The sequence below is a fragment of the Oncorhynchus keta genome, chromosome 31 (assembly GCF_023373465.1).
Source record: "Oncorhynchus keta strain PuntledgeMale-10-30-2019 chromosome 31, Oket_V2, whole genome shotgun sequence".
NCBI classification, from domain to species: Eukaryota; Metazoa; Chordata; class Actinopteri; order Salmoniformes; family Salmonidae; genus Oncorhynchus; species Oncorhynchus keta.
In genome coordinates this window covers 9232883-9254077 of record NC_068451.1, presented here as the reverse complement: position 1 = coordinate 9254077, position 21195 = coordinate 9232883, and the positions used below count along the sequence as shown (strand labels likewise).

The window sequence follows — 21195 nt, the reverse complement described above, 5'->3', positions numbered from 1 at the left end:
TTGTCCAGCACCCGGCGCAGAGGCTCACAGACTGCTGATAGATGTGGCATGAACTTTGCAATATAGTTTGCAAAGCCGATGAGACATCAGATGGGTTTGGCATGTCGAGGATCGCTCTGACTTTTCAGGGTCTGGCTTTAGCGGGTGGAGCGTGTGGAGACCGTTGGCTTCATCCTGTGGGGAAATTGAGGCCGAAATGCCAAGAGGAGAAGCCAAGCTTTGGCTTTGTTGGCGAAGAGGCACTATATTACTCTGTGCCCTGTGTAATCCCTTATTCCCCAACCCTGACTGTCTGACCATTACTCCACAACTGGCTGACTTTATCTAAACATACCATTTTTTATCAGTAAGATGTGGTCTTTTGATATAGTTGATGACAATAATTATTATTTTATTTTTAATACAGTCAGTATTTTTAATACCTATCTTGTTGTCGATACACATCAAATATGAATATTTGCCAATGGTTGACATTGTACTTTATTTATTGATTGCATGTTTGGATTTCTGTGACTTTAAATGTTAATACAATTAATTTGTGACTTTACAAGTTTGCTACCCAATCTTTATTTGTATTATTATTATTATTATTGTTAATATTACTATTATTTATAATAGAATACATTGGACAGGAACATTTTATGTTTGTGCTTTTCGAATAACCAATTTGACTGGGTTCATGCAAGTGAATGATTGAGCTTGCCTGGGAGGAATCCTCACTATCAGTATAATGCAGTTTGGCAGTACGCCTAGAACATTGTTTTGAGAACCAAAAGGGATGTCTCAGTTTCAAGGTCTCAGCTTAGAGAGAATAAGCCTTGTGAGGTATTGGTCAGTCACATGCATGAACCAAAAGTTAATGATGAATTAATCATGAATAATGTAAATCATACAAATATAACTTGTCTCTGTAAGCAAGTATATAAGCAAACTCATGGGACTGCCCCGACAGAGCTCCTGGCAGACTTGTTGCATTAAGTTTGTTGGAACCTCTCAAGCTTGCTGATAATAAATAATTATTTCAAATTGCCTCAGTGTCCCCTGTGTTGAATTTCCACAACAAACCTTAAATCCCTACATTCCGAGAAGGTTCTTTAAGGAACCTTTTTAAAAGGTTCCTCAGGGAAAAGGTTCCACTGGTGTTGCAATCTGATGAACCCCTAAAGGTGCCTCCAGGAACCTTTTCATTTTAGAGCCCTCAAACCAAACTCTGGACCTTGAAGCCAGTTCCCCTGCATTGTTTTCATTGTTCCACTCTAATCAGGGACTGATTTAGACCTGGGACACCAGATGTGTGCAATTAATTATCAGGTATAACAGCAAACCAGCAGGATTCGGACCTCGTAGGGTAATAGTTTAGTACCGCTGTTTAGAGTATACTGTTTGCGCAATACATTTTGATAACTAAAAGACTAATTCAGGGCCTTTCCGACTGTAGGCAATGCGATTTAAAACAATCCACATCTTGTTTATTTCAAAGACGCTAATGACCCTCTGTAGCCAAATCATGCTTTCTGGTGTAGTAGCCTATTTAGAAGTATTTTATTTGTTTCTGTATAGACAGGAGTAGGCTAATTAGGCTATATAATTTTGGCAATTTTAATTGAATTGCCTTTATGGGAAGCTTAGCCTATGGGGGACAGTGATCCATCGAAAACAACTGAATGTCGTTGTGATAGATTTGGTATAAAGCATTTTTTTCCCATCTGTGGACAGATTTAATACAAGACAAAAATGAAAAGCAATGCAACAGAGGAAAGGTGCAAACAGACTATGCAGCAGCAGTAGAGTCATACAGCCTATTATAGCTTCCAGCTAACTGTCAGGAAATACACAAACCTCACCTAACCTATTGAACGTCACTGTCAACATAATTTGGCAAACTGTTCTGTACAACTAGGATTCTGCTAAAGAGAGCGTGAGCAGTCATTCACCTGCTGTCCATCATATATATCATTACTATTCATCTTATTCATAGTGATGTGAGGGTGTTTGCTTACTATAAGCTTTAGAAAACAAATTACTCCGAAGAACACAAATCATTGTATTTGTGGAGCAATCTCTCAATTCATTTGCATTTGTTGATAATGCTTGCCCACAGAAACTTCATTACCCATGAATCCCACAAATGTCGCTTGGGTCCTTACGTAGAACGTCAGTACGTCGCATGATAGGGAATTTAACATGGAGGACATTGGAGTAACTGTTGAAAAAATTCAGGTATGATTAATTTTGACTGTGTACATTTTTACCGTTGTTTTTGGTTATACAAAACTTTAAAAAGTACAGACAACTTAAAACGTACTATCTTTAATTTAAAGTGTTCTCTGAAAACATTTAATTCGTCCGTCATCCAACTAAACGTGCCAATTCATTCACAGCACTGTAAATGCTCTGTCATGTAAGCTAACATGCTATCTCAACTGGCAGGCTAGGCAACTTTAGCCAGTTAGCTAAACGTTTGTATTTTGGTGTAGCTACGTTAGCTGACATCTGCCTAGGCTAATAATTAATAATAAGGCATTTAGAAAAGGCTAACGTTAACATTACATGGTTCCCGAGATGGCATAGCAGTTCAGACGTCTTTTGTCCTCGTCTTGTATATATATATATATATATATATATTTACAACTTTTTTTCACGTACATTTTAGTTTTATTTTCCATCAACTCATCTTCAAAACACTCTCCTGCAACCCGCCTCACCAATTTATATTTATAAATAAGTATTATTTACCTCAAATCTGCAATCCTCCAAGAAGCTAGCCAGAAGCTCCAAGAAGCTAGCCAGAAACTAACCAGAAGCTAGTTAGCTTCTTTACTGGCAAATCGTTACTATTCAGCTAACCACGGTTTGTGGTCATCAGCTATCCTTTAGCTCGAAAATCTATCGCCAGTTTTTGTACGGCGCAGCTCGGAACGGAACATACCGGACCAATTTTTCTCTCCATGTCCTTGGATTTCGGATGCTCTCTGTGGACATTCATTCCCGGATCTCACAGCTGGCTGGCTGCTGTCGTCGATTCCGGAGCAAGCATCGGTTGCTCCGGAGCTGGCCAGCTCCGTCAGTCGCTCCTGAGCTCCGTCAATCACTCCTGGGCTGCAGTCACCTATCCGGACCCGTTTTACCGCATACGCGGAGCCTCACCGGGCCTTCACAACTGGACTGCCGACGTTATCTACCCGAAGGAGATCCGGCTGGCTCCTCCGTCGCGACGTTACCTGAACGCCCATCTGCGGCCTGCTAACCGTTAGCTGTTTTACTGGCTGCTCTCAGAATAGACAATCGGACAATTTATTTATTTGTATGATTCTGTTTCTTCTTGGGCCTCTATAACCATATCTATTGTTTTTATTTTATTTTTTGTTGTTGTGTGATTTGGACTAATCCCCTCTACCACACGGAACCCCACTAATCTACTGACGGAACGCAAGAGGTGGCTAACAACAGACCTCCATCCTATGCTAGCTTGCTACCGATGTCCTGGCTAGCTGTCTAAATCGCCGTGACCCCCAAACCAACCACTCCACTCACTGGACTCTTTTGATCACTCGACTAAGGATGCCTCTCCTTAATGTCAATATGTCTTGTCCATTGCTGTTCTGGTTAGTGTTTATTGGCTTATTTCGCTGTAGCGCCTCTAGTCCTGCTCACTATACCTTATCCAATTTATTAGTTCCACCACCCACACATGCAATGACATCTCCTGGTTTCAATGATGTTTCTAGAGACAATATCTCTCTCTTCATCACTCAATACCTAGGTTTACCTCCACTGTATTCACATCCTACCATACCTTTGTCTGTACATTATACCTTGATGCTATTTTATCGCCCCCAGAAACCTCCTTTTACTCTCTGTTCCAGACGTTCTAGACGACCAATTCTTATTGCTTTTAGCCGTACCCTTATTCTTCTCCTCCTATGTTCCTCTGGCGATGTAGAGGTGAATCCAGGCCCTGCAGTGCCTAGCTCCACTCCTATTCCCCAGGCGCTCTCTTTTGATGACTTCTGTAACCGTAATAGCCTTGGTTTCATGCATGTTAACATTAGAAGCCTCCTCCCTAAGTTCGTTCTATTCACTGCTTTAGCACACTCTGCCAACCCGGATGTTCTAGCTGTGTCTGAATCCTGGCTTAGAAAGACCACCAAAAATTCTGAAATTTTAATTCCAAATTACAACATTTTCAGACAAGCTAGAACTGCCAAAGGGGGCGGTGTTGCAATCTACTGCAAAGATAGCCTGTAGAGAGAGTTCTGTCCTACTATCCAGGTCTGTACCCAAACAATTTTGAACTTCTACTTTTAAAAATCCACCTCTCTAAAAACAAGTCTCTCACCGTTGCCGCCTGCTATAGACCACCCTCTGCCCCCAGCTGTGCTCTGGACACCATATGTGAACTGATTGCCCCCCATCTATCTTCAGAGCTCGTGCTGCTAGGCAACCTAAACTGGAACATGCATAACACCCCAGCCATCCTACAATCTAAACTTGATGCCCTCAATCTCACTCAAATTATCAATGAACCTACCAGGTACCCCCCCCAAAGCCTTAAACACGGGCATCCTCATAGATATCATCCTAACCAACTTCCCCTCTAAATACACCTCTGCTGTCTTCAACCAAGATCTCAGCGATCACTGCCTCATTGCCTGCATCCGTAATGGGTCAGCGGTCAAACGACCTCCACTCATCACTGTAAAACGCTCCCTGAAACACTTCAGCGAGCAGGCCTTTCTAATCGACCTGGCCGGGGTATCCTGGAAGGATATTGATCTCATCCCGTCAGTAGAGGATGCCTGGATATTTTTTTAAATGCCTTCCTAACCATCTTAAATAAACATGCCCCATTCAAGAAATTTAGAACCAGGAACAGATCTAGCCCTTGGTTCTCCCCAGACCTGACTGCCCTTAACCAACACAAAAACATCCTATGGCGTTCTGCATTAGCATTGAACAGCCCCCGTGATATGCAGCTGTTCAGGGAAGCTAGAAACCGTTATACACAGGCAGTTAGGAAAGCCAAGGCTAGCTTTTTCAAGCAGAAATTTGCTTCCTGCAACACTAACTCAAAAAAGTTCTGGGACACTGTAAAGTCCATGGAGAATAAGAACACCTCCTCCCAGCTGCCCACTGCACTGAAGATAGGAAACACTGTCACCACTGATAAATCCACCATAATTGAGAATTTCAATAAGCATTTTTCTACGGCTGGCCATGCTTTCCACCTGGCTACTCCTACCCCGGTCAACAGCACTGCACCCCCAACAGCAACTCGCCCAAGCCTTCCCCATTTCTCCTTCTCCCAAATCCATTCAGCTGATGTTCTGAAAGAGCTGAAAAATCTGGACCCCTACAAATCAGCCGGGCTAGACAATCTGGACCCTTTCTTTCTAAAATGATCTGCCGAAATTGTTGCCACCCCTATTACTAGCCTGTTCAACCTCTCTTTCGTGTCGCCTGAGATTCCCAAAGATTGGAAAGCAGCTGCGGTCATCCCCTCTTCAAAGGGGGACACTCTTGACCCAAACTGCTACAGACCTATATCTATCCTACCATGCCTTTCTAAGGTCTTGAAAGCCAAGTCAACAAACAGATTACCGACCATTTCGAATCTCACCATACCTTCTCTGCTATGCAATCTGGTTTCAGAGCTGGTCATGGGTGCACCTCAGCCACGCTCAAGGTCCTAAACGATATCTTAACCGCCATCGATAAGAAACATTACTGTGCAGCCGTATTCATTGATCTGGCCAAGGCTTTCGACTCTGTCAACCACCACATCCTCATCGGCAGACTCGACAGCCTTGGTTTCTCAATTGATTACCTCGCCTGGTTCACCAACTACTTCTCTGATAGAGTTCAGTGTGTCAAATCAGAGGGTCTGCTGTCCGGACCTCTGGCAGTCTCTATGGGGGTGCCACAGGGTTCAATTCTTGGACCGACTCTCTTCTCTGTATACATCAATGAGGTCGCTCTTGCTGCTGGTGAGTCCCTGATCCACCTCTACGCAGACGACACCATTCTGTATACTTCCGGCCCTTCTTTGGACACTGTGTTAACAACCCTCCAGGCAAGCTTCAATGCCATACAACTCTCCTTCCGTGGCCTCCAATTGCTCTTAAATACAAGTAAAACTAAATGCATGCTCTTCAACCGATCGCTACCTGCACCTACCCGCCTGTCCAACATCACTACTCTGGACGGCTCTGACTTAGAATACGTGGACAACTACAAATACTTAGGTGTCTGGTTAGACTGTAAACTCTCCTTCCAGACCCATATCAAACATCTCCAAGCCAAAGTTAAATCTAGAATTGGCTTCCTATTTCACAACAAAGCATCCTTCACTCATGCTGCCAAATATACCCTTGTAAAACTGACCATCCTACCAATCCTCGACTTTGGCGACGTCATTTACAAAATAGCCTCCAATACCCTACTCAACAAATTGGATGCAGTCTATCACAGTGCAATCCGTTTTGTCACCAAAGCCCCATATACTACCCACCATTGCGACCTGTACGCTCTCGTTGGCTGGCCCTCGCTTCATACTCGTCGCCAAACCCACTGGCTCCATGTCATCTACAAGACCCTGCTAGGTAAAGTCCCCCCTTATCTCAGCTCGCTGGTCACCATAGCATCTCCCACCTGTAGCACACGCTCTAGCAGGTATCTCTCTAGTCACCCCCAAAACCAATTCTTTCTTTGGCCGCCTCTCCTTCCAGTTCTCTGCTGCCAATGACTGGAACGAACTACAAAAATCTCTGAAACTGGAAACACTTATCTCCCTCACTAGCTTTAAGCACCAACTGTCAGAGCATCTTACAGATTACTGCACCTGTACATAGCCCACCTATAATTTAGCCCAAACAACTACCTCTTTCCCAACTGTATTTCATTTATTTATTTATTTAGCTCCTTTGCACCCCATTATTTTTATTTCTACTTTGCACATTCTTCCATTGCAAAACTACCATTCCAGTGTTTTACTTGCTATATTGTATTTACTTTGCCACCATGGCCTTTTTTGCCTTTACCTCCCTTCTCACCTAATTTGCTCACATTGTATATAGACTTGTTTATACTGTATTATTGACTGTATGTTTGTTTTACTCCATTTGTAACTCTGTGTCGTTGTATCTGTCGAACTGCTTTGCTTTATCTTGGCCAGGTCGCAATTGTAAATGAGAACTTGTTCTCAACTTGCCTACCTGGTTAAATAAAGGTAAAATAAAAAAATTACAATAGGCTCTGTCATATCCAATCTAATTTACCGCGCTAGCTATTTAACTACTTCGCTAGTTCTACATTCGGTTATCTGATTTGTTAACTTAGCTAACTAACCTTAGCTGCCGGCCGTTGACTTGTGTTATTTTGTTTGTTGTAGCTTCAAGCGTACCAATACTACACTCACAACATGAATAGCTAACGTTACCTACCGCGGCAACGTACTTATCCTTTACGGAACAGCACTGAAACAATGTTGTGGATTGAAATATCTTCCAATCCTTTCCTCTCACTTTTTCTATCGGTCATCTTTCACCCATCATTAGGCAAGTAAATTAACAAGCTAGCTAACACCACAAACAGTTAGCTAGTAGTTAACATTTGCTACAGCGTTTTCACATGTGTGGGGTTATGCTTACGTCGAATTTGTGTAAATGCTTGTGTTGTCTTATGTCTACACAGGACGAAGTGCCTGTCATGCTGAACTCACGACCCCAGACGGGGCTTTCTTTCTTGGCCCCAGAACCAGAAGATCTTGAAGACCTTTACAGCAGATATAAGGTCTGTACTGGGAACAGCTTCTGTCTATGCTTGACAGTTGAGGTCTATTTATGTCAGCACAACAAGAAAAGCACTTTAAATCATACAGGCCCTTTCTGTGATTTCTTCAATCACAGTAAAGATGTTAACTATTTCAGTGCCTAGAGAAAGTATTCACACCCCTTGACTTTTTACACATTTCGTTGTTACAGCCTGAATTTAAAATGTATTAAATATAGCTTATTTCTTTCCCTCTGGCCTACACCCAATACCCTGTCTGTAATGTCAGTGTAATTATATTTTGAGTTTTTTAAACAAATTAATAAAAAATGAAAAGCTGAAATGTATTGAGTCATGTATTCAACCCCTATGTTATGGCAAGCCTAAATAAGTTTTGAAGTAAAAATGTGCTTAAGTTACATAAGTTGCATGGACTCTCACTGTGCAATAATAGTGTTTATCAGGAATTCTGAATGACAACCTCATCTCTGTACCTCACACACAATTATCGTTAAGGTCCCTCAGTTGAGCAGTGAATTTCAAACACAGATTCAACCACAAAGATCAGGTAGGATTTACAATGCCTTGCACAAAAGGGCACATATTGTAGATAAACAAATACGGACATTGAATACCTCTTCCAGCAAGGTGAAGTTATTAATTACACTTTAGATGGTGCATCAATACACCCAGCCACTACAAAGATACAGGCGTCCTTCCTAACTCAGTTGCCGGAGAGGAAGGAAACCGCTTAGGGATTTCACCACGAGAGCAATGGTGACATTAAAACAGAGTTGAAGGCTGTTTTAACTGAGGAAGGATCAACAATGGTGTTATTACTCCACAATACTAGCCTAATATACGGAGTGAAAACGAGAGCCTGTACAGAATAAAAATACTCCAAAGCAGCATCCTGTTTGCAACAAGGCATTGAAGTAATACTGCAAAAATGTGACAAATCAATTACCTTATTCCTGAAAACAAATGTATGTTTGGGGGAAATACAACACAGTACCACTCTGTATTTTCAAGTATAATGATGGCTGCATCATGTTATGGGTATGCTTGTAATCGTGAAGGACTGGGGAGTTTTTAGGATAAAAAAATACATGGAATGAAGCTAAACACAGGCAAAATCCTAGAGGAAACCTGGTTCAATCTATTTTCCACTAGATACTGGGAGATTAATTCACCTTTCAGCAGGACAATAACCTAAAACACAAGGCCAAATCTACACTGGTGTTGCTTACCAAGAAGACGGTGAATGTTACTGAGTGTCCAAGTTACAGTTTTGACTTAAATATATGGCAAGACCTGAAACGGTTTTCTAGCAATGATTTGACAGAGCTTGAAGAATAAAAAAGAAATAAAAAATGGCAAATGTTGCACAATCCAGGTGTGGAAAGCTTTTAGAGACTAACACAGAAAGACTGACAACTGTAATCACTGCCAAATGTGCTTCTACAAAGTATTAACTCAATGGTGTGAATATTTACAGAAATATAACATTGACATATTTCATTTTCAATATATTTGCAAACATTTTTTATGAAAGTTTTCACTTTTATTATTGGGTTATGAAGATTGTTGAGAAAAAACATTTAATCCATTTTGAATTCAGACAAAATGTGGAATAAGTCTAAGGATATGAATACTTTCTGAAAGCACTAATTCAATCAAATGTATTTATAAAGCCCTTTTTACATAGGCAGATGACATAAAGTGCTATACAGAAACCCAGTCTAAAACCCCAAACAGCAAGCAATGCAGATGTAGAAGTACAGTGGCTCAGAAAAACACCATAGAAAGGCAGGAACCTAGGAAGAAACCTAGAGGAACCATGCTCTGAGGGGTGGCCAGCCCTCTTCTGGCTGTGCCAGGTGGAGATTGTAACAGTACATGGCCAAGATGTTCAAACGTTCATAGATGACCAGCAGGGTCAAATAATAATCACAGTGGTTGTACAGGGTGCAACATGTCAGCACCTCAGGAGTAAATGTCAATTGGCATTTCATAGCCGATCATTCAGAGTTGGAGACAGCAGGTGCGGTAGAGAGAGAGAGTTGAAAACAGCACGTCCGGTGAACAGGTCAGGGTTCCATAGGCGGAACAGTTTAAACTGGAGCAGCAGCACGACCAGGTGGACTGGGGTCAGCAAGGAGTCCTGAGGCATGGACCTAGGGCTCAAGTCAGAGAGAGAGAGCGCGCATACATACTCAATTCACACAGGACACTGGATAAGATGGGAGAAATACTGCAGATATACGGACTGACCCTAGCCCCCCGACACAAACTATTGCAGCATAAATACTGGAGACTAAGACAGGAGGGGTCGGGAGACACTGTGGCCCCGTCCGACGATACCCCCGGACAGGGCCAACCAGGAAGGATATAACCCCACCCACTTTCCCAAAGCACAGCCCCCACACCACTAGAGATATCTTCAAACTACCAACTTACTATTCTGAGACAAGGACGAGTATAGTCCACAAAGATCTCCCTCACGGCACGAACCTCGAGGGGTCGCCAACCCAGACACGAAGATCACGTTAGTGACTCAAGTGACGCACCCCTCTTAGGGATGGCATGGAAGAGCACCAGTAATCCAGTGCCTCAGCCCCCGTAATAGGGTTAGAGGCAGAGAATTCCAGTGGAGAGAAGGGAACCGGCCAGGCAGAGACAGCAAGGGCGGTTTGTCGCTCCAGTGCCTTTCCGTTCACCTTGTATTTAAACAAAGTAGCAGCTTCTCTTCCTGGGGTCCAGCAAAATTAAGGCAGTTTATACAATTAAAAAAAAATGTACAATACATTCACAGATTTCACAACACTCTGTGTGCCTGCAGGCCCCTACTCCACTATATCTACAGTACCAAATCCATGTGTATTGTATCGTGTCTGTATGCATGTGCCTGTGCCAATGGTTGTTGCTTCACAGTCCCTGCTGTTTTAAATCTAAGTTTACTGCTTGCGTCAGTTACTTGATGTGGAATAGAGTTTTGTGTAGTCATGGCTCTATGTAGTACTGTGTGCCTCCCATAGTCTGTTCTGGTTCAGACTATACTCGATCACAGGACCTACTGAAGAGATGAGTCTTCAATAAAGACTTAAAGGTTGAGACCGAGTCTGCGTTTCTCACATGGCTAGGCAGACCATTCCATAAAAATTGAGCCCTATAGGAGAAAGCCCTGCCTCCAGCTCTTATTTGCTTAGAAATTCTAGGGACAATAAGGAGGCCTGCATCTTGTGACCATAGCGTACCTGTAGGTATGTACGGTAGGACCAAATCGGAAAGATAGGTAGGAGCACCCAATGTATTGCTTTGTAGGTTAGCAGTAAAACCTTGAAATCAGCCCTTGCCTTAACAGGAAGCCAGTGTAGAGGCTAGCACTGGAGTAATATGATTTAAAAAAAATTGGTTCACCATGATTCATCAACAAACATACATTCTCCATGACACTGTTCCCACCCTCTCCTTTACTATTGTAGAAGCTGCAGCAGGAGCTAGAGTTTCTGGAGGTGCAGGAGGAGTACATCAAGGATGAACAGAAGAACCTGAAGAAGGAGTTCCTCCACGCCCAGGAGGAGGTGAAGAGGATACAGAGTATCCCCTTGGTCATCGGCCAGTTCCTGGAGGCTGTGGACCAAAACACAGCCATCGTGGGCTCCACCACAGGTACAGTATTTTTACTCTTGTCTGACCTCACATAGATTGTGTAGGTAAGCCTCTGGTTGTTGCCTCCAGAGACTGGAGACTTGAGTCCGAGTCGATATATCGGTCCGATTATTGGCCCTTTTATTGGCACTTTTCTAGTCTATCGGCCCTTCTCTATCGGTTTTGCTGATAGTCCCGCTGCATAGCAATACTGCTGCTATGCCAGCCGCCATTCACTGCCTGAGCCACGAGCACTGCACAATGCTGATGAATGTCTAACTGGGAAAATCAGCAGCAGCAGCGGCAAGCTTGCTCATCCTCTAACAGAAAGGTGCAGTATTGAGAAACAGATTAATTGACATGGTGACCAAAATTGCAGATGCGCTTCCCTGAGACTGTTTTCTGGCAGTTTGTGCAGAAATTCTTCAGTTGTGTAAACCCACGGTTTCATCAGCTATCCGGGTGGCTGGTCTCAGACAATCACGCAGGTGATGAAGCTGGATGTGGAGGTCCTAGGCTGGCATGGTTACACGGGGTCTGCATTTGTGACGCCGGTTGGACGTACTGCCAAATTCTCAAAAATAGCATTCAAGGCGGCTTATTGTAGAGATATTAACATTAAATTATCTGGAAACAGCTCTTGTGGACATTCCTGCTGTCAGCATGCCAATTTCCCCCTCCCTCAAATTGAGACAGCTGTATAATCAGATTATTGATATTCCACACCAGTCAGGTTGATGGATTATCTTGACAAAAGATAAATGCTCACTAACAGGGATGTAAACAAATTTGTGCATACTTTTGAGAGAAATAACTTTTTGTGCATATGGAACATTTCTGGGGTCTTTTATTTCAGCTGATGATACGTGGGACCAACAGTGTATTTATCATAGTAGCAGTAAACAGCAGCAAGTGATATGAGAGATGTGAAAGGGAGCGGAGTTACAGCCTCGCTCTATCCAAATGTAGCAGTAGAATCACGTTATAACCCACCCATTTTTTGACAGATAGCTAGAATAGCCAATTGAGTTGTTTAAAATTTCATTCTGAGTTCTTTGGAGAGAATACTTTTCTCCCGATCCCAGAAAATAACAACTTCTAGTTTCGTAAACATCAGTGATCACAAATCATAATGTTTCCCTTGTCCCATTTGCATGAAATATATGTTATTTTATTTTCTCAAACTAACAGCAGTGCCTATATGATGTCATTCCATACAGGCGTGGTACTTTCATGCGAATGTTGTTGATCAGTTGGCTAATATACTCTTAAGTCCAAAATTAAGTGCAAACAGTGTCATCTTTAGCGTCAAAGACTCTACTGACCAGCCAAAACAAGCTCAAAAACTCAATGCATGCACACACTCCTATTGAATATGGATTCACCTGTATTGTGAGTATGCCTATGACATCTTCATTTACCATTCAAATATAATTACCATTATGTTATTTAGTTTGGTTAAAAACAAGGTCGAATTTATTGGTCGGTTTTAAAATTGATGCATTATTGCATACATGGCTGTCTGGGAAATTTTATGATATTGTATATCTGCCTAAAATATTGGTATTTGACCCCTAAAAAAATCCATATTGTTCATTCTCTAATAGCCACACCCATAAGCACCCATATTTTGCACACTAACACCAATGCCTCATTCATACTGTAATGCTAAATATGTGGCTCTAATATTCACTAATGACATTTCCCCCTCTTTCCCTGGGCCACCCTCTTTCTCTGCTTCTCTTTGTCCACCCCCTTTTCTGTCTCTGTCCACCCCCTTCTCTGTCTCTGTCACCCCCTTTTCTCCTTGACTCAGGCTCAAACTACTATGTGCGTATCCTAAGCACCATCGACAGAGAGCTGCTGAAGCCCAATGCGTCAGTGGCCCTGCACAAGCACAGCAATGCCCTGGTGGATGTGCTCCCCCCAGAGGCTGACAGCAGCATCATGATGCTCACATCAGGTACACATGCACACTATTCTACCCCCTGGTATACATATCCCTTTGTAATATATATTGCACAGTCATGAGTGGAACAAACATGCATTCATGCGTGCTTACATACATTACATGCATAGTCCACTCATTGATACCATTTTCCTGTATCTCTCCGTGCAGACCAAAAGCCGGATGTGATGTATGCTGACATTGGAGGGATGGATATCCAGAAGCAGGAAGTGAGGGAAGCAGTGGAGCTTCCACTCACACACTTTGAGCTTTACAAACAGATTGGCATTGACCCGCCCAGGGGAGTTCTGATGTATGGGCCTCCTGGCTGTGGGAAGACCATGCTAGCCAAGGCTGTGGCTCACCACACAACAGGTAGGCCATTCACCATGTTCACCATTATCTGTAGGATGCACAGGTGATTAGACAATGTCATTTTTTTGTTAGCAAAAAATTGTCATGTTACCATATCAGTATTTGGTTATTGACCAATGCATTTGATTTGATATCTTGGTCTCTCTCTCTCAGCGGCGTTCATCCGCGTGGTAGGCTCCGAGTTTGTGCAGAAGTACCTGGGCGAGGGCCCCCGCATGGTGCGTGACGTCTTCCGGCTGGCCAAGGAAAACGCACCCGCCATCATCTTCATCGATGAGATCGATGCCATCGCTACCAAGCGTTTTGATGCACAGACTGGAGGTATGAGCCATTGTGTACCTTTTAAAATCAGCTGCACAGAATAGGCTATGGAATGAACTGGTCATTGGCTAATCACTAGCATTGCACATAGCAACCAAATCCAATAAGACAAGCAAAATATAGCAGATTTACAGATTGGCATTCCTGATATCAAATGTCTCTACCTGTGATCTTCAGGGTTCTCACAAGGTGCTTAAAGTACTTGAATTTGGTACTCTGAAATTCAAGTACTAGAAAACCTTGAAAATCTGACATTTTGTCAAGTTGGTACTTGGAATTAAAATGAGAGTAGAGGGCCTCCCGAGTGTCACAACCGTCTGTGATCGGGAATCCCATAGGGCTGCTCACAATTGGCCCAGCGTTGCCCGAGTTAGGGGAGGGTTTGACGGTGGGGGGGGTTTACTTTTCTCATCGTGCTCTAGCGACTCTTGGTGGCGGGCCGGACTCCTGCAGGCTGACCTCAGACGGTGTATCCTCTGATGCGTTGGTGCGGCTGGCTTCTGGGTTAAGTGGGCTGGTGTTAAGAAGCGCAGTTTGGCGGGTTATGTTTCAGAGGACGCATGACTCAACCTTCGCCTCCCGAGCCTTTTGGGGAGTTGCAGCGATGAGACCAGATCGAAATTGGGGAGAAAAGGGGGGTTAAAAAAATATATATTTAATTGATAGAACAGATAATGATCAAATGTGTTTATCAAATCAAATTTTATTTGTCACATACACATGGTTAGCAGATGTTAATGCGAGTGTAGCGAAATGTTTGGGCTTCTAGTTCCAACAATGCAGTAATAACCAACGAGTAATCTAACCTAACAATTTCACAACAACTACCTTATACACACAAGTGTAAAGGGATGAAGAATATGTACATACAGATATATATGAATGAGTGATGGAACGGCATAGGCAAGATGCAGTAGATGGGATCGAGTACAGTATATACATATGAGATGAGTAATGTAGGGTATGTAAGCATTATATTAAGTGGCATTGTTTAAAGTGGCTAGTGATACATTTTTTACATACATTTTTCCATTATTAAAATGGCTGGAGTTGAGTCAGTATGTTGGCAGCAGCCACTCAATGTTAGTGGTGGCTGTTTAACAGTCTGATGGCCTTGAGATAGAAGCTGTTTTATCAGTCTCTCGGTCCCTGCTTTGATGCACCTGTACTGACCTCGCCTTCTGGATGATAGCGGGGTGAACAGGCAGTGGCTCGGGTGGTTGTTGTCCTTGATGATCTACAATGTGATTTTCTGGATTTTTTCCCCCCTAATTTTGTCTGTCATAGTTGAAGTGTATGTATGATAAATTACAGGCCTCTCATCTTTTCAAGTGGGAGAACTTGCACAATTGGTGGCTGACTTAAATATTTTTTTGCCCCACTGTATGTATTCCTCTTATCCAGATGGGTTAGGGCAGTGTGATTGCGATTGCGTCGTTTGTGGACCTATTGGGGCGGTAAGCATATTGGAGTGGGTGTAGGGTGTCGGGTAGGGAGCAGGTGATATGGTCCTTGACTAGTCTCTCAAAGCACTTCATGATGATGGAAGTGAGTGATACGGGACGGTAGTCATTTAGCTCAGTTACCTTAGCTTTCTTTGGAACAGGAACAATGGTGGCCCTCTTGAAGCATGTGGGAACAGCAGACTGGGATAAGGATTGATTGAATATGTCCGTAAACACACCAGCCAGCTGGTCTGCGCATGCTCTGAGGATGCGGCTGGGGATGTCGTCTAGGCCTACAGCCTTGCGAGGTTTAACACGTTTAAATGTTTTACTCACGTCGGCTACAGTGAAGGAGAGTCCGCAGGTTTTTGCTAGCGGGCCGTGTCAGTGGCACTGTATTGTTGTCAAGGCGAGCAAAGAAGTTGTTTAGTCTGTCGGGGAGCAAGACATTCTGGTCCGTGACGGGGCTGGTTTTCTTTTTGTAATCCGTGATTGACCCTGCCACATACCTCTTGTGTTTTAGCCGTTGAATTGCGACTCTACTTTGTCTCTATACTGATGCTTAGCTTGTTTGATTGCCTTGCGGAGGGAATAGCTACACTGTTTGTATTTGGTCATGTTTCCGGTCACCTTACCCTGGTTAAAAGCAGTGGTTCGCACTTTAAGTTTTGCGCGAATGCTGCCATCAATCCACGGTTAGTGGTTTTGGAATGTTTTAATAGTTGCTGTGGGTACGACATCGCCAATGCACTTGCTAATCACCTTGCTCACCGAATCAGCGTATTCGTCAATGTCGTTGTTTGACGCAATGCGGAACATATCCCAATCCACGTGATCGAAGCAATCTTGAAGCGTGGAATCAGATTGGTCGGACCAGCGTTGACAGACCAGAGCGCGAGAGCTTCCTGTTTTAGTCTCTGTCTATAGGCTGGGGAGGGCCTTATATGCGTCGCGGAAGTTAGAATAACAATGATCCAGGGTTTTACCAGCCTTGGTAGCACAATCGATATGCTGATAGAATTTAGGGAGTCTTGTTTTCAGATTAGCCTTGTTAAAATCCCCAGCTACAATGAATGCAGCCTCAGGATATGTGGTTTCCAGTTTACATAGTCAAATAAAGTTAGTTCAGGGCCATCGATGTGTTTGCTTGGGGGGGGAATATATGCGGCTGTGATTATAATCGAAGAGAATTCACTTGGTAGATAATGCGGTTGACATTTGATTGTGAGGAATTCCAAGTCAGGTGAACAGAAGGACTTGATTTCCTGTATGTTGTTATGATCACACCACGTCTCGTTAATCTTAAGGCATACTCCCCCACCCCTCTTCTTACCAGAAAGATGCTTGTTTCTGTCTGCGCAAAGCGTGAAGAAACCAGGTGGCTGTACCGATTCCGATAGCGTGTCTCGAGTGAGCTATGTTTCTGTGAATCAAAGAACGTAAGTCTTTTATGTCTCTCTGAAATGCTGCCCTTGCTCGAATTTCATCAACCTTGTTGTCAAGAGACTGGACATTGACGAGCAGTATGCTCGGGAGCGGTGCGCGATGTGCCTGTCTCCAGAGCCTGACCAGAAGACCGCTTCGTCTGCCCCTTTTACGGCGTTGTTGTTTTGGTTCGCCGGCTGGGATCCGATCCATTGTCCTGGGTGGTGGGCAAAACAGAGGATCCGCTTCGGGAAAGTCGTATTCGTGGTCGTAATGATGATGAGTTGACATTGCTCTTATATCCAGTAGTTCATCCCGACTGTATGTAATAAAACTTAAGATTGCCTGGGGTACCAATGTAAGAAATAACACGTAGAAAACAAAATACTGCATAGTTTCCTAGGAACGCGAAGTGAGGCGGCCATCTCTGTCGGCGCCGGAAGTTGGATATGAAAAATATAATAATGTATTGGTCTTGCAAATGAATTTCCAGACAGACTACAGAGTTGTATTTCCTCACATGTTTCACGCTGTGGTTGCCAGGGGAGCTTGCTCATTCCATCCACACTGCCACTCATCCAGTTAGGTACAGAACTGACTGTTTCGGCGCCGCCAAACATCACTTCGATGGCTAGAATGCCGGGAAAATGTTGATTCAAGCCGGCCTTTTGTGCATATGGAACATTTCTGGGATCTTTTATTTCAGCTCATGAAACATGGGACCAACACTTTACATGTTGCGTTTTATATATTTTTTCAATATAGTTCACCCACCTTTTTTTACCACTACATCACTGGACCCAACCAACTGACACCATGTAAGGTGCAAAAAATGCGTCAGACTTTGACATTGCGAGCACGGGTAAATCTGTCCTGAAGAGCCACATAAAGGGGGAAAGACAAGTGGCAGCTGTGCTCCTGCTGTTCTGGTGGCCGTTTACTTATCGTTTTCTTCTGACACAGCCCACCCGCCCGGAGACCCTAAAGCTGCCAGTCAGAAGCAAGACTCTTTTTCGTAGCTATTAACTAGTAGATTCCCAAAGGCCCAATAAAAAAAGTTGTTAAGCTGGAAGTTGGTAGTAATGCAAATGGGAAATGTGTATTCACCAGTATTCATCTCCCAAAACTCTGCTCATCGGTAGTCAAATGACAAAATCATCAGTACTGACTTGCGTATCTCGTGAAACAATGCGTTATTGAGTAGAACTTGTAAGGTAGTGATGAATACTACGGTTGTTTTTAGGTTGTGGTGATATACTGCCATCTGGTGGCAACTAGAAACAATTGAGTAGTATGAAATACTACGAATTGATTGTCCTTAAAAATAAACATTAGTGCTTGGAAAAATATTTAAGTCATTGAATTTGACTTGCCACTGTCTGTACGAACCCTGGATCTTATCATGCCAGCACACATTTGAGTGGTTTAAATTGCAGTATTTCAATCAATGTTCAAATCTGCCTCTCTAAGCAGGTGAAACATGTTTCTGTAAAGGCCCCCTAGTTGCTGTGAGTGTTAGCTAGGCTATGGTTTATCCTTGGCCCAGATGGAGACGCAAGGACACAACAGACCCATGGTCTGTCAGCTTATCAAGTTGAGCAATGGGGAAATAAATAACCTTCATATTTTTGTGTGGCCAAGTGATTTGTTTTGACTGCCACCACCATAGAGTTAGATAGGGTTTGTAAAGACAGGGTAGTTGCAGATAACTTCAGGTTAGAGTTGGGAATTGGAATTTACCTTCAAAACAGAACAACCTGTAAAGATGTCGGTAAATGTCATCATTGTTTAAAGCATCCAGGCAAACAGATTCACAGAGATCTACAATAGAGACACACTTGGTTGTGGCCTTATTATCTTGAGTGGGATTGATTATTAGGACTGAAAACAAGACCAAGCAGTTAATGGTGTGGTTGAACCCTGACATTGATAATCCCTCATTGTATTCTCTCCTTCCCAAACAGCGGACAGGGAGGTGCAGAGGATTCTGCTGGAGCTTCTCAACCAAATGGACGGCTTTGACCAGACCGTCAACGTCAAGGTGAGCAAAGTGTGAGAGCGCTATGGGCTTTGCCTCTGTAACATACTGTCTCTAGGGCTTATTGTATGTTGTAGTCTGATTAATGCAGCTAACCTGTAACCTTGTGTGTCACATTGAGAATATGTAAAAAAAGAAATGTAGTCACTCTTAAGCTAAACCTATACAGTGAGTGATGTACTACTATGGGTCTTAAAGCCTCTGGTTAAGCCTTTGTCATATGACTTCCTGCCTCTGTCTGATCCACCTGTTTGATCTGTTGTCAGGTTATCATGGCCACTAACAGGGCCGACACCCTGGACCCCGCCCTCCTGCGCCCAGGCCGTCTGGACAGAAAGATTGAGTTTCCCCTACCTGACCGCCGGCAGAAACGCCTGGTCTTCTCCACCATCACCAGCAAGATGAACCTCTCGGAGGAGGTGGACCTGGAGGACTGTATCCTTATTATGACCTACCTACAACAGTCTCTCATGACGTGTGTGTTAATGGGTGCAGGTGTGCATTGTATTAACTTTCTATCAATGTGTCAAGAAAAACCTAGCGGCATCATGCAATATTTTCCTTCTCAGATCAAGGCACAGGAGCACAAATCCTTTTCTGTGTCCGGTTCATTGTGTGCTGTAAGTTTTCATTAAATATTTACCTCCTTGAATACAGCTCTGATCTGGAACAATATTCTCAATTAAAGGTCAAATGAACCATGACTTTTAGTACTCTACCTGAATGCCTTCTTTGTATAGTCTAATGCACTTTCCCATAACGTCCCTTGGTTGCTAAGTAACCGAAAGAACACTACATGGTTCAGTGTCGTATGAGTTTGTATTTGCGGTTGTCCTTAACCAGTGTGTAGATGTGGCCAGACCAGACAAGATCTCCGGAGCAGACATCAACTCTATCTGCCAGGAGGTGAGTGGCACCCCGTACTGTTGGGAAGAATTCTTCCATGGGGGGTCAACCTACTCCAAAAGACCCAATGTCAAAGAGTAGCAAGTTATTGCGTTCAGTAACTCTTGTTCCAAAGATAAATATCCTCTGTTACTTCACCTGTTGTCAACGTGAGAAGTGGAAACGCTCTGATAAATGTGCTTATAATTCTTTCATTCCTCTCACTCAGGCTGGCATGCTGGCTGTCCGTGAAAATAGGTACATCGTCCTGGCCAAGGACTTTGAGAAGGCCTACAAGACTGTTATCAAGAAGGATGAGCAGGAGCATGAGTTCTACAAGTAGAAAGTAACCCCACCCCCACTTCTCCATAAAAAAAAGAAAAAGGCATTTAGACACATTTTGTGATTTGTGTGTGTTTGTACTACCTTGTCCGTTTGTGGTTTCACAGACTCTAACATTGACCTTGGACTGAATTTTGCTTAATTTACTAAAGGGCCATTGTCAACTCAGGGGCTGTGATTCCAAACTTGAACACAGACATAGTGAATTGGAGTTGGGAATTGGAATGTGCCTGCTCTGCAGGTTCTTAAGTATGACTGTAGCTAGTATAATGGCATAGAGTTTGTACCTGTAATGTACTCATTGATAAAACAGTACTCTAAAAATAAGTTTTCCATAAAAATGTAAGAAAAGTATGCATAGTCTGTCTTTATTTTTCACACGGACAGAAATATATTGGTTTAAAGTCTAATGAAGTGACAAGACACACATTCTAACATGCCCAGGGTCACCTGCAGTGGTAGCCATACATTTGATAGATAAACTGACTGTTGGTCATAGATCCTCTACTCTCGCTTGGCGTTCCGTTCCTAATCAGTCTAGACAGGCAGGCACCACTGATGCGGGGTCCTCCGTAAGAGGCGACATGGTGGCTTCTCTCCCTCCCTCTTTCCCTCTCTCTCTCTGGGTCTGCCCATGAGTCAAAGCAGTTCAGCCTCAGGTTGAAGTTCAGCCTTACACCACAAGGGGAGAAAGGCTTTCTGTTAGTCAGTAAAGCTCTCTGGAGATAGACATTTACTATCAATGGTAAGGTTTTGGTTTAGATAGTAAAAGTATATCAAATGGATTAGTACCCACTTGTGTCCCAATGGGAAACTGTTGGGCAGGTGGTCAGTGACTGGGTCAAAGTAGTTGGTGTAGAGGGGCATGGTTGCAGACTCCAGGTCCTGTGACAGCTTGGTGAAGATTGGTCCCAGATCATGGTTTGGTAGCATCCTTTGACCAGGGCAGAGACTGCGCCACATTGCTGATACTACAGCATCCAAGGTGGACTGGG

General features: G+C 43.3%; 1 protein-coding gene across 2 annotated transcripts; it reads left to right on the top strand.

Annotated features, from left to right (window-relative positions):
• Positions 1-2084: 2084 nt before the first annotated feature.
• On the top strand, positions 2085-20554 carry psmc4 (proteasome 26S subunit, ATPase 4). Of its 2 annotated transcripts, none has more exons than XM_035745815.2 (10): positions 2085-2220; positions 7693-7791; positions 11256-11442; positions 13238-13384; positions 13541-13744; positions 13898-14065; positions 18900-18976; positions 19240-19408; positions 19824-19879; positions 20088-20554. In XM_035745815.2, the coding sequence occupies exons 1-10, from the start codon at positions 2185-2187 to the stop codon at positions 20199-20201; spliced, it is 1257 nt and encodes a 418-aa protein (XP_035601708.1). In that variant the 5' UTR covers positions 2085-2184; the 3' UTR covers positions 20202-20554. The 2 variants fall into 2 exon arrangements, with proteins under 2 accessions (XP_035601708.1, XP_052345458.1); XM_052489498.1 differs by lacking the exon at positions 2085-2220 and adding an exon at positions 3027-3605.
• The last annotated feature ends 641 nt before the right edge of the window (positions 20555-21195 follow it).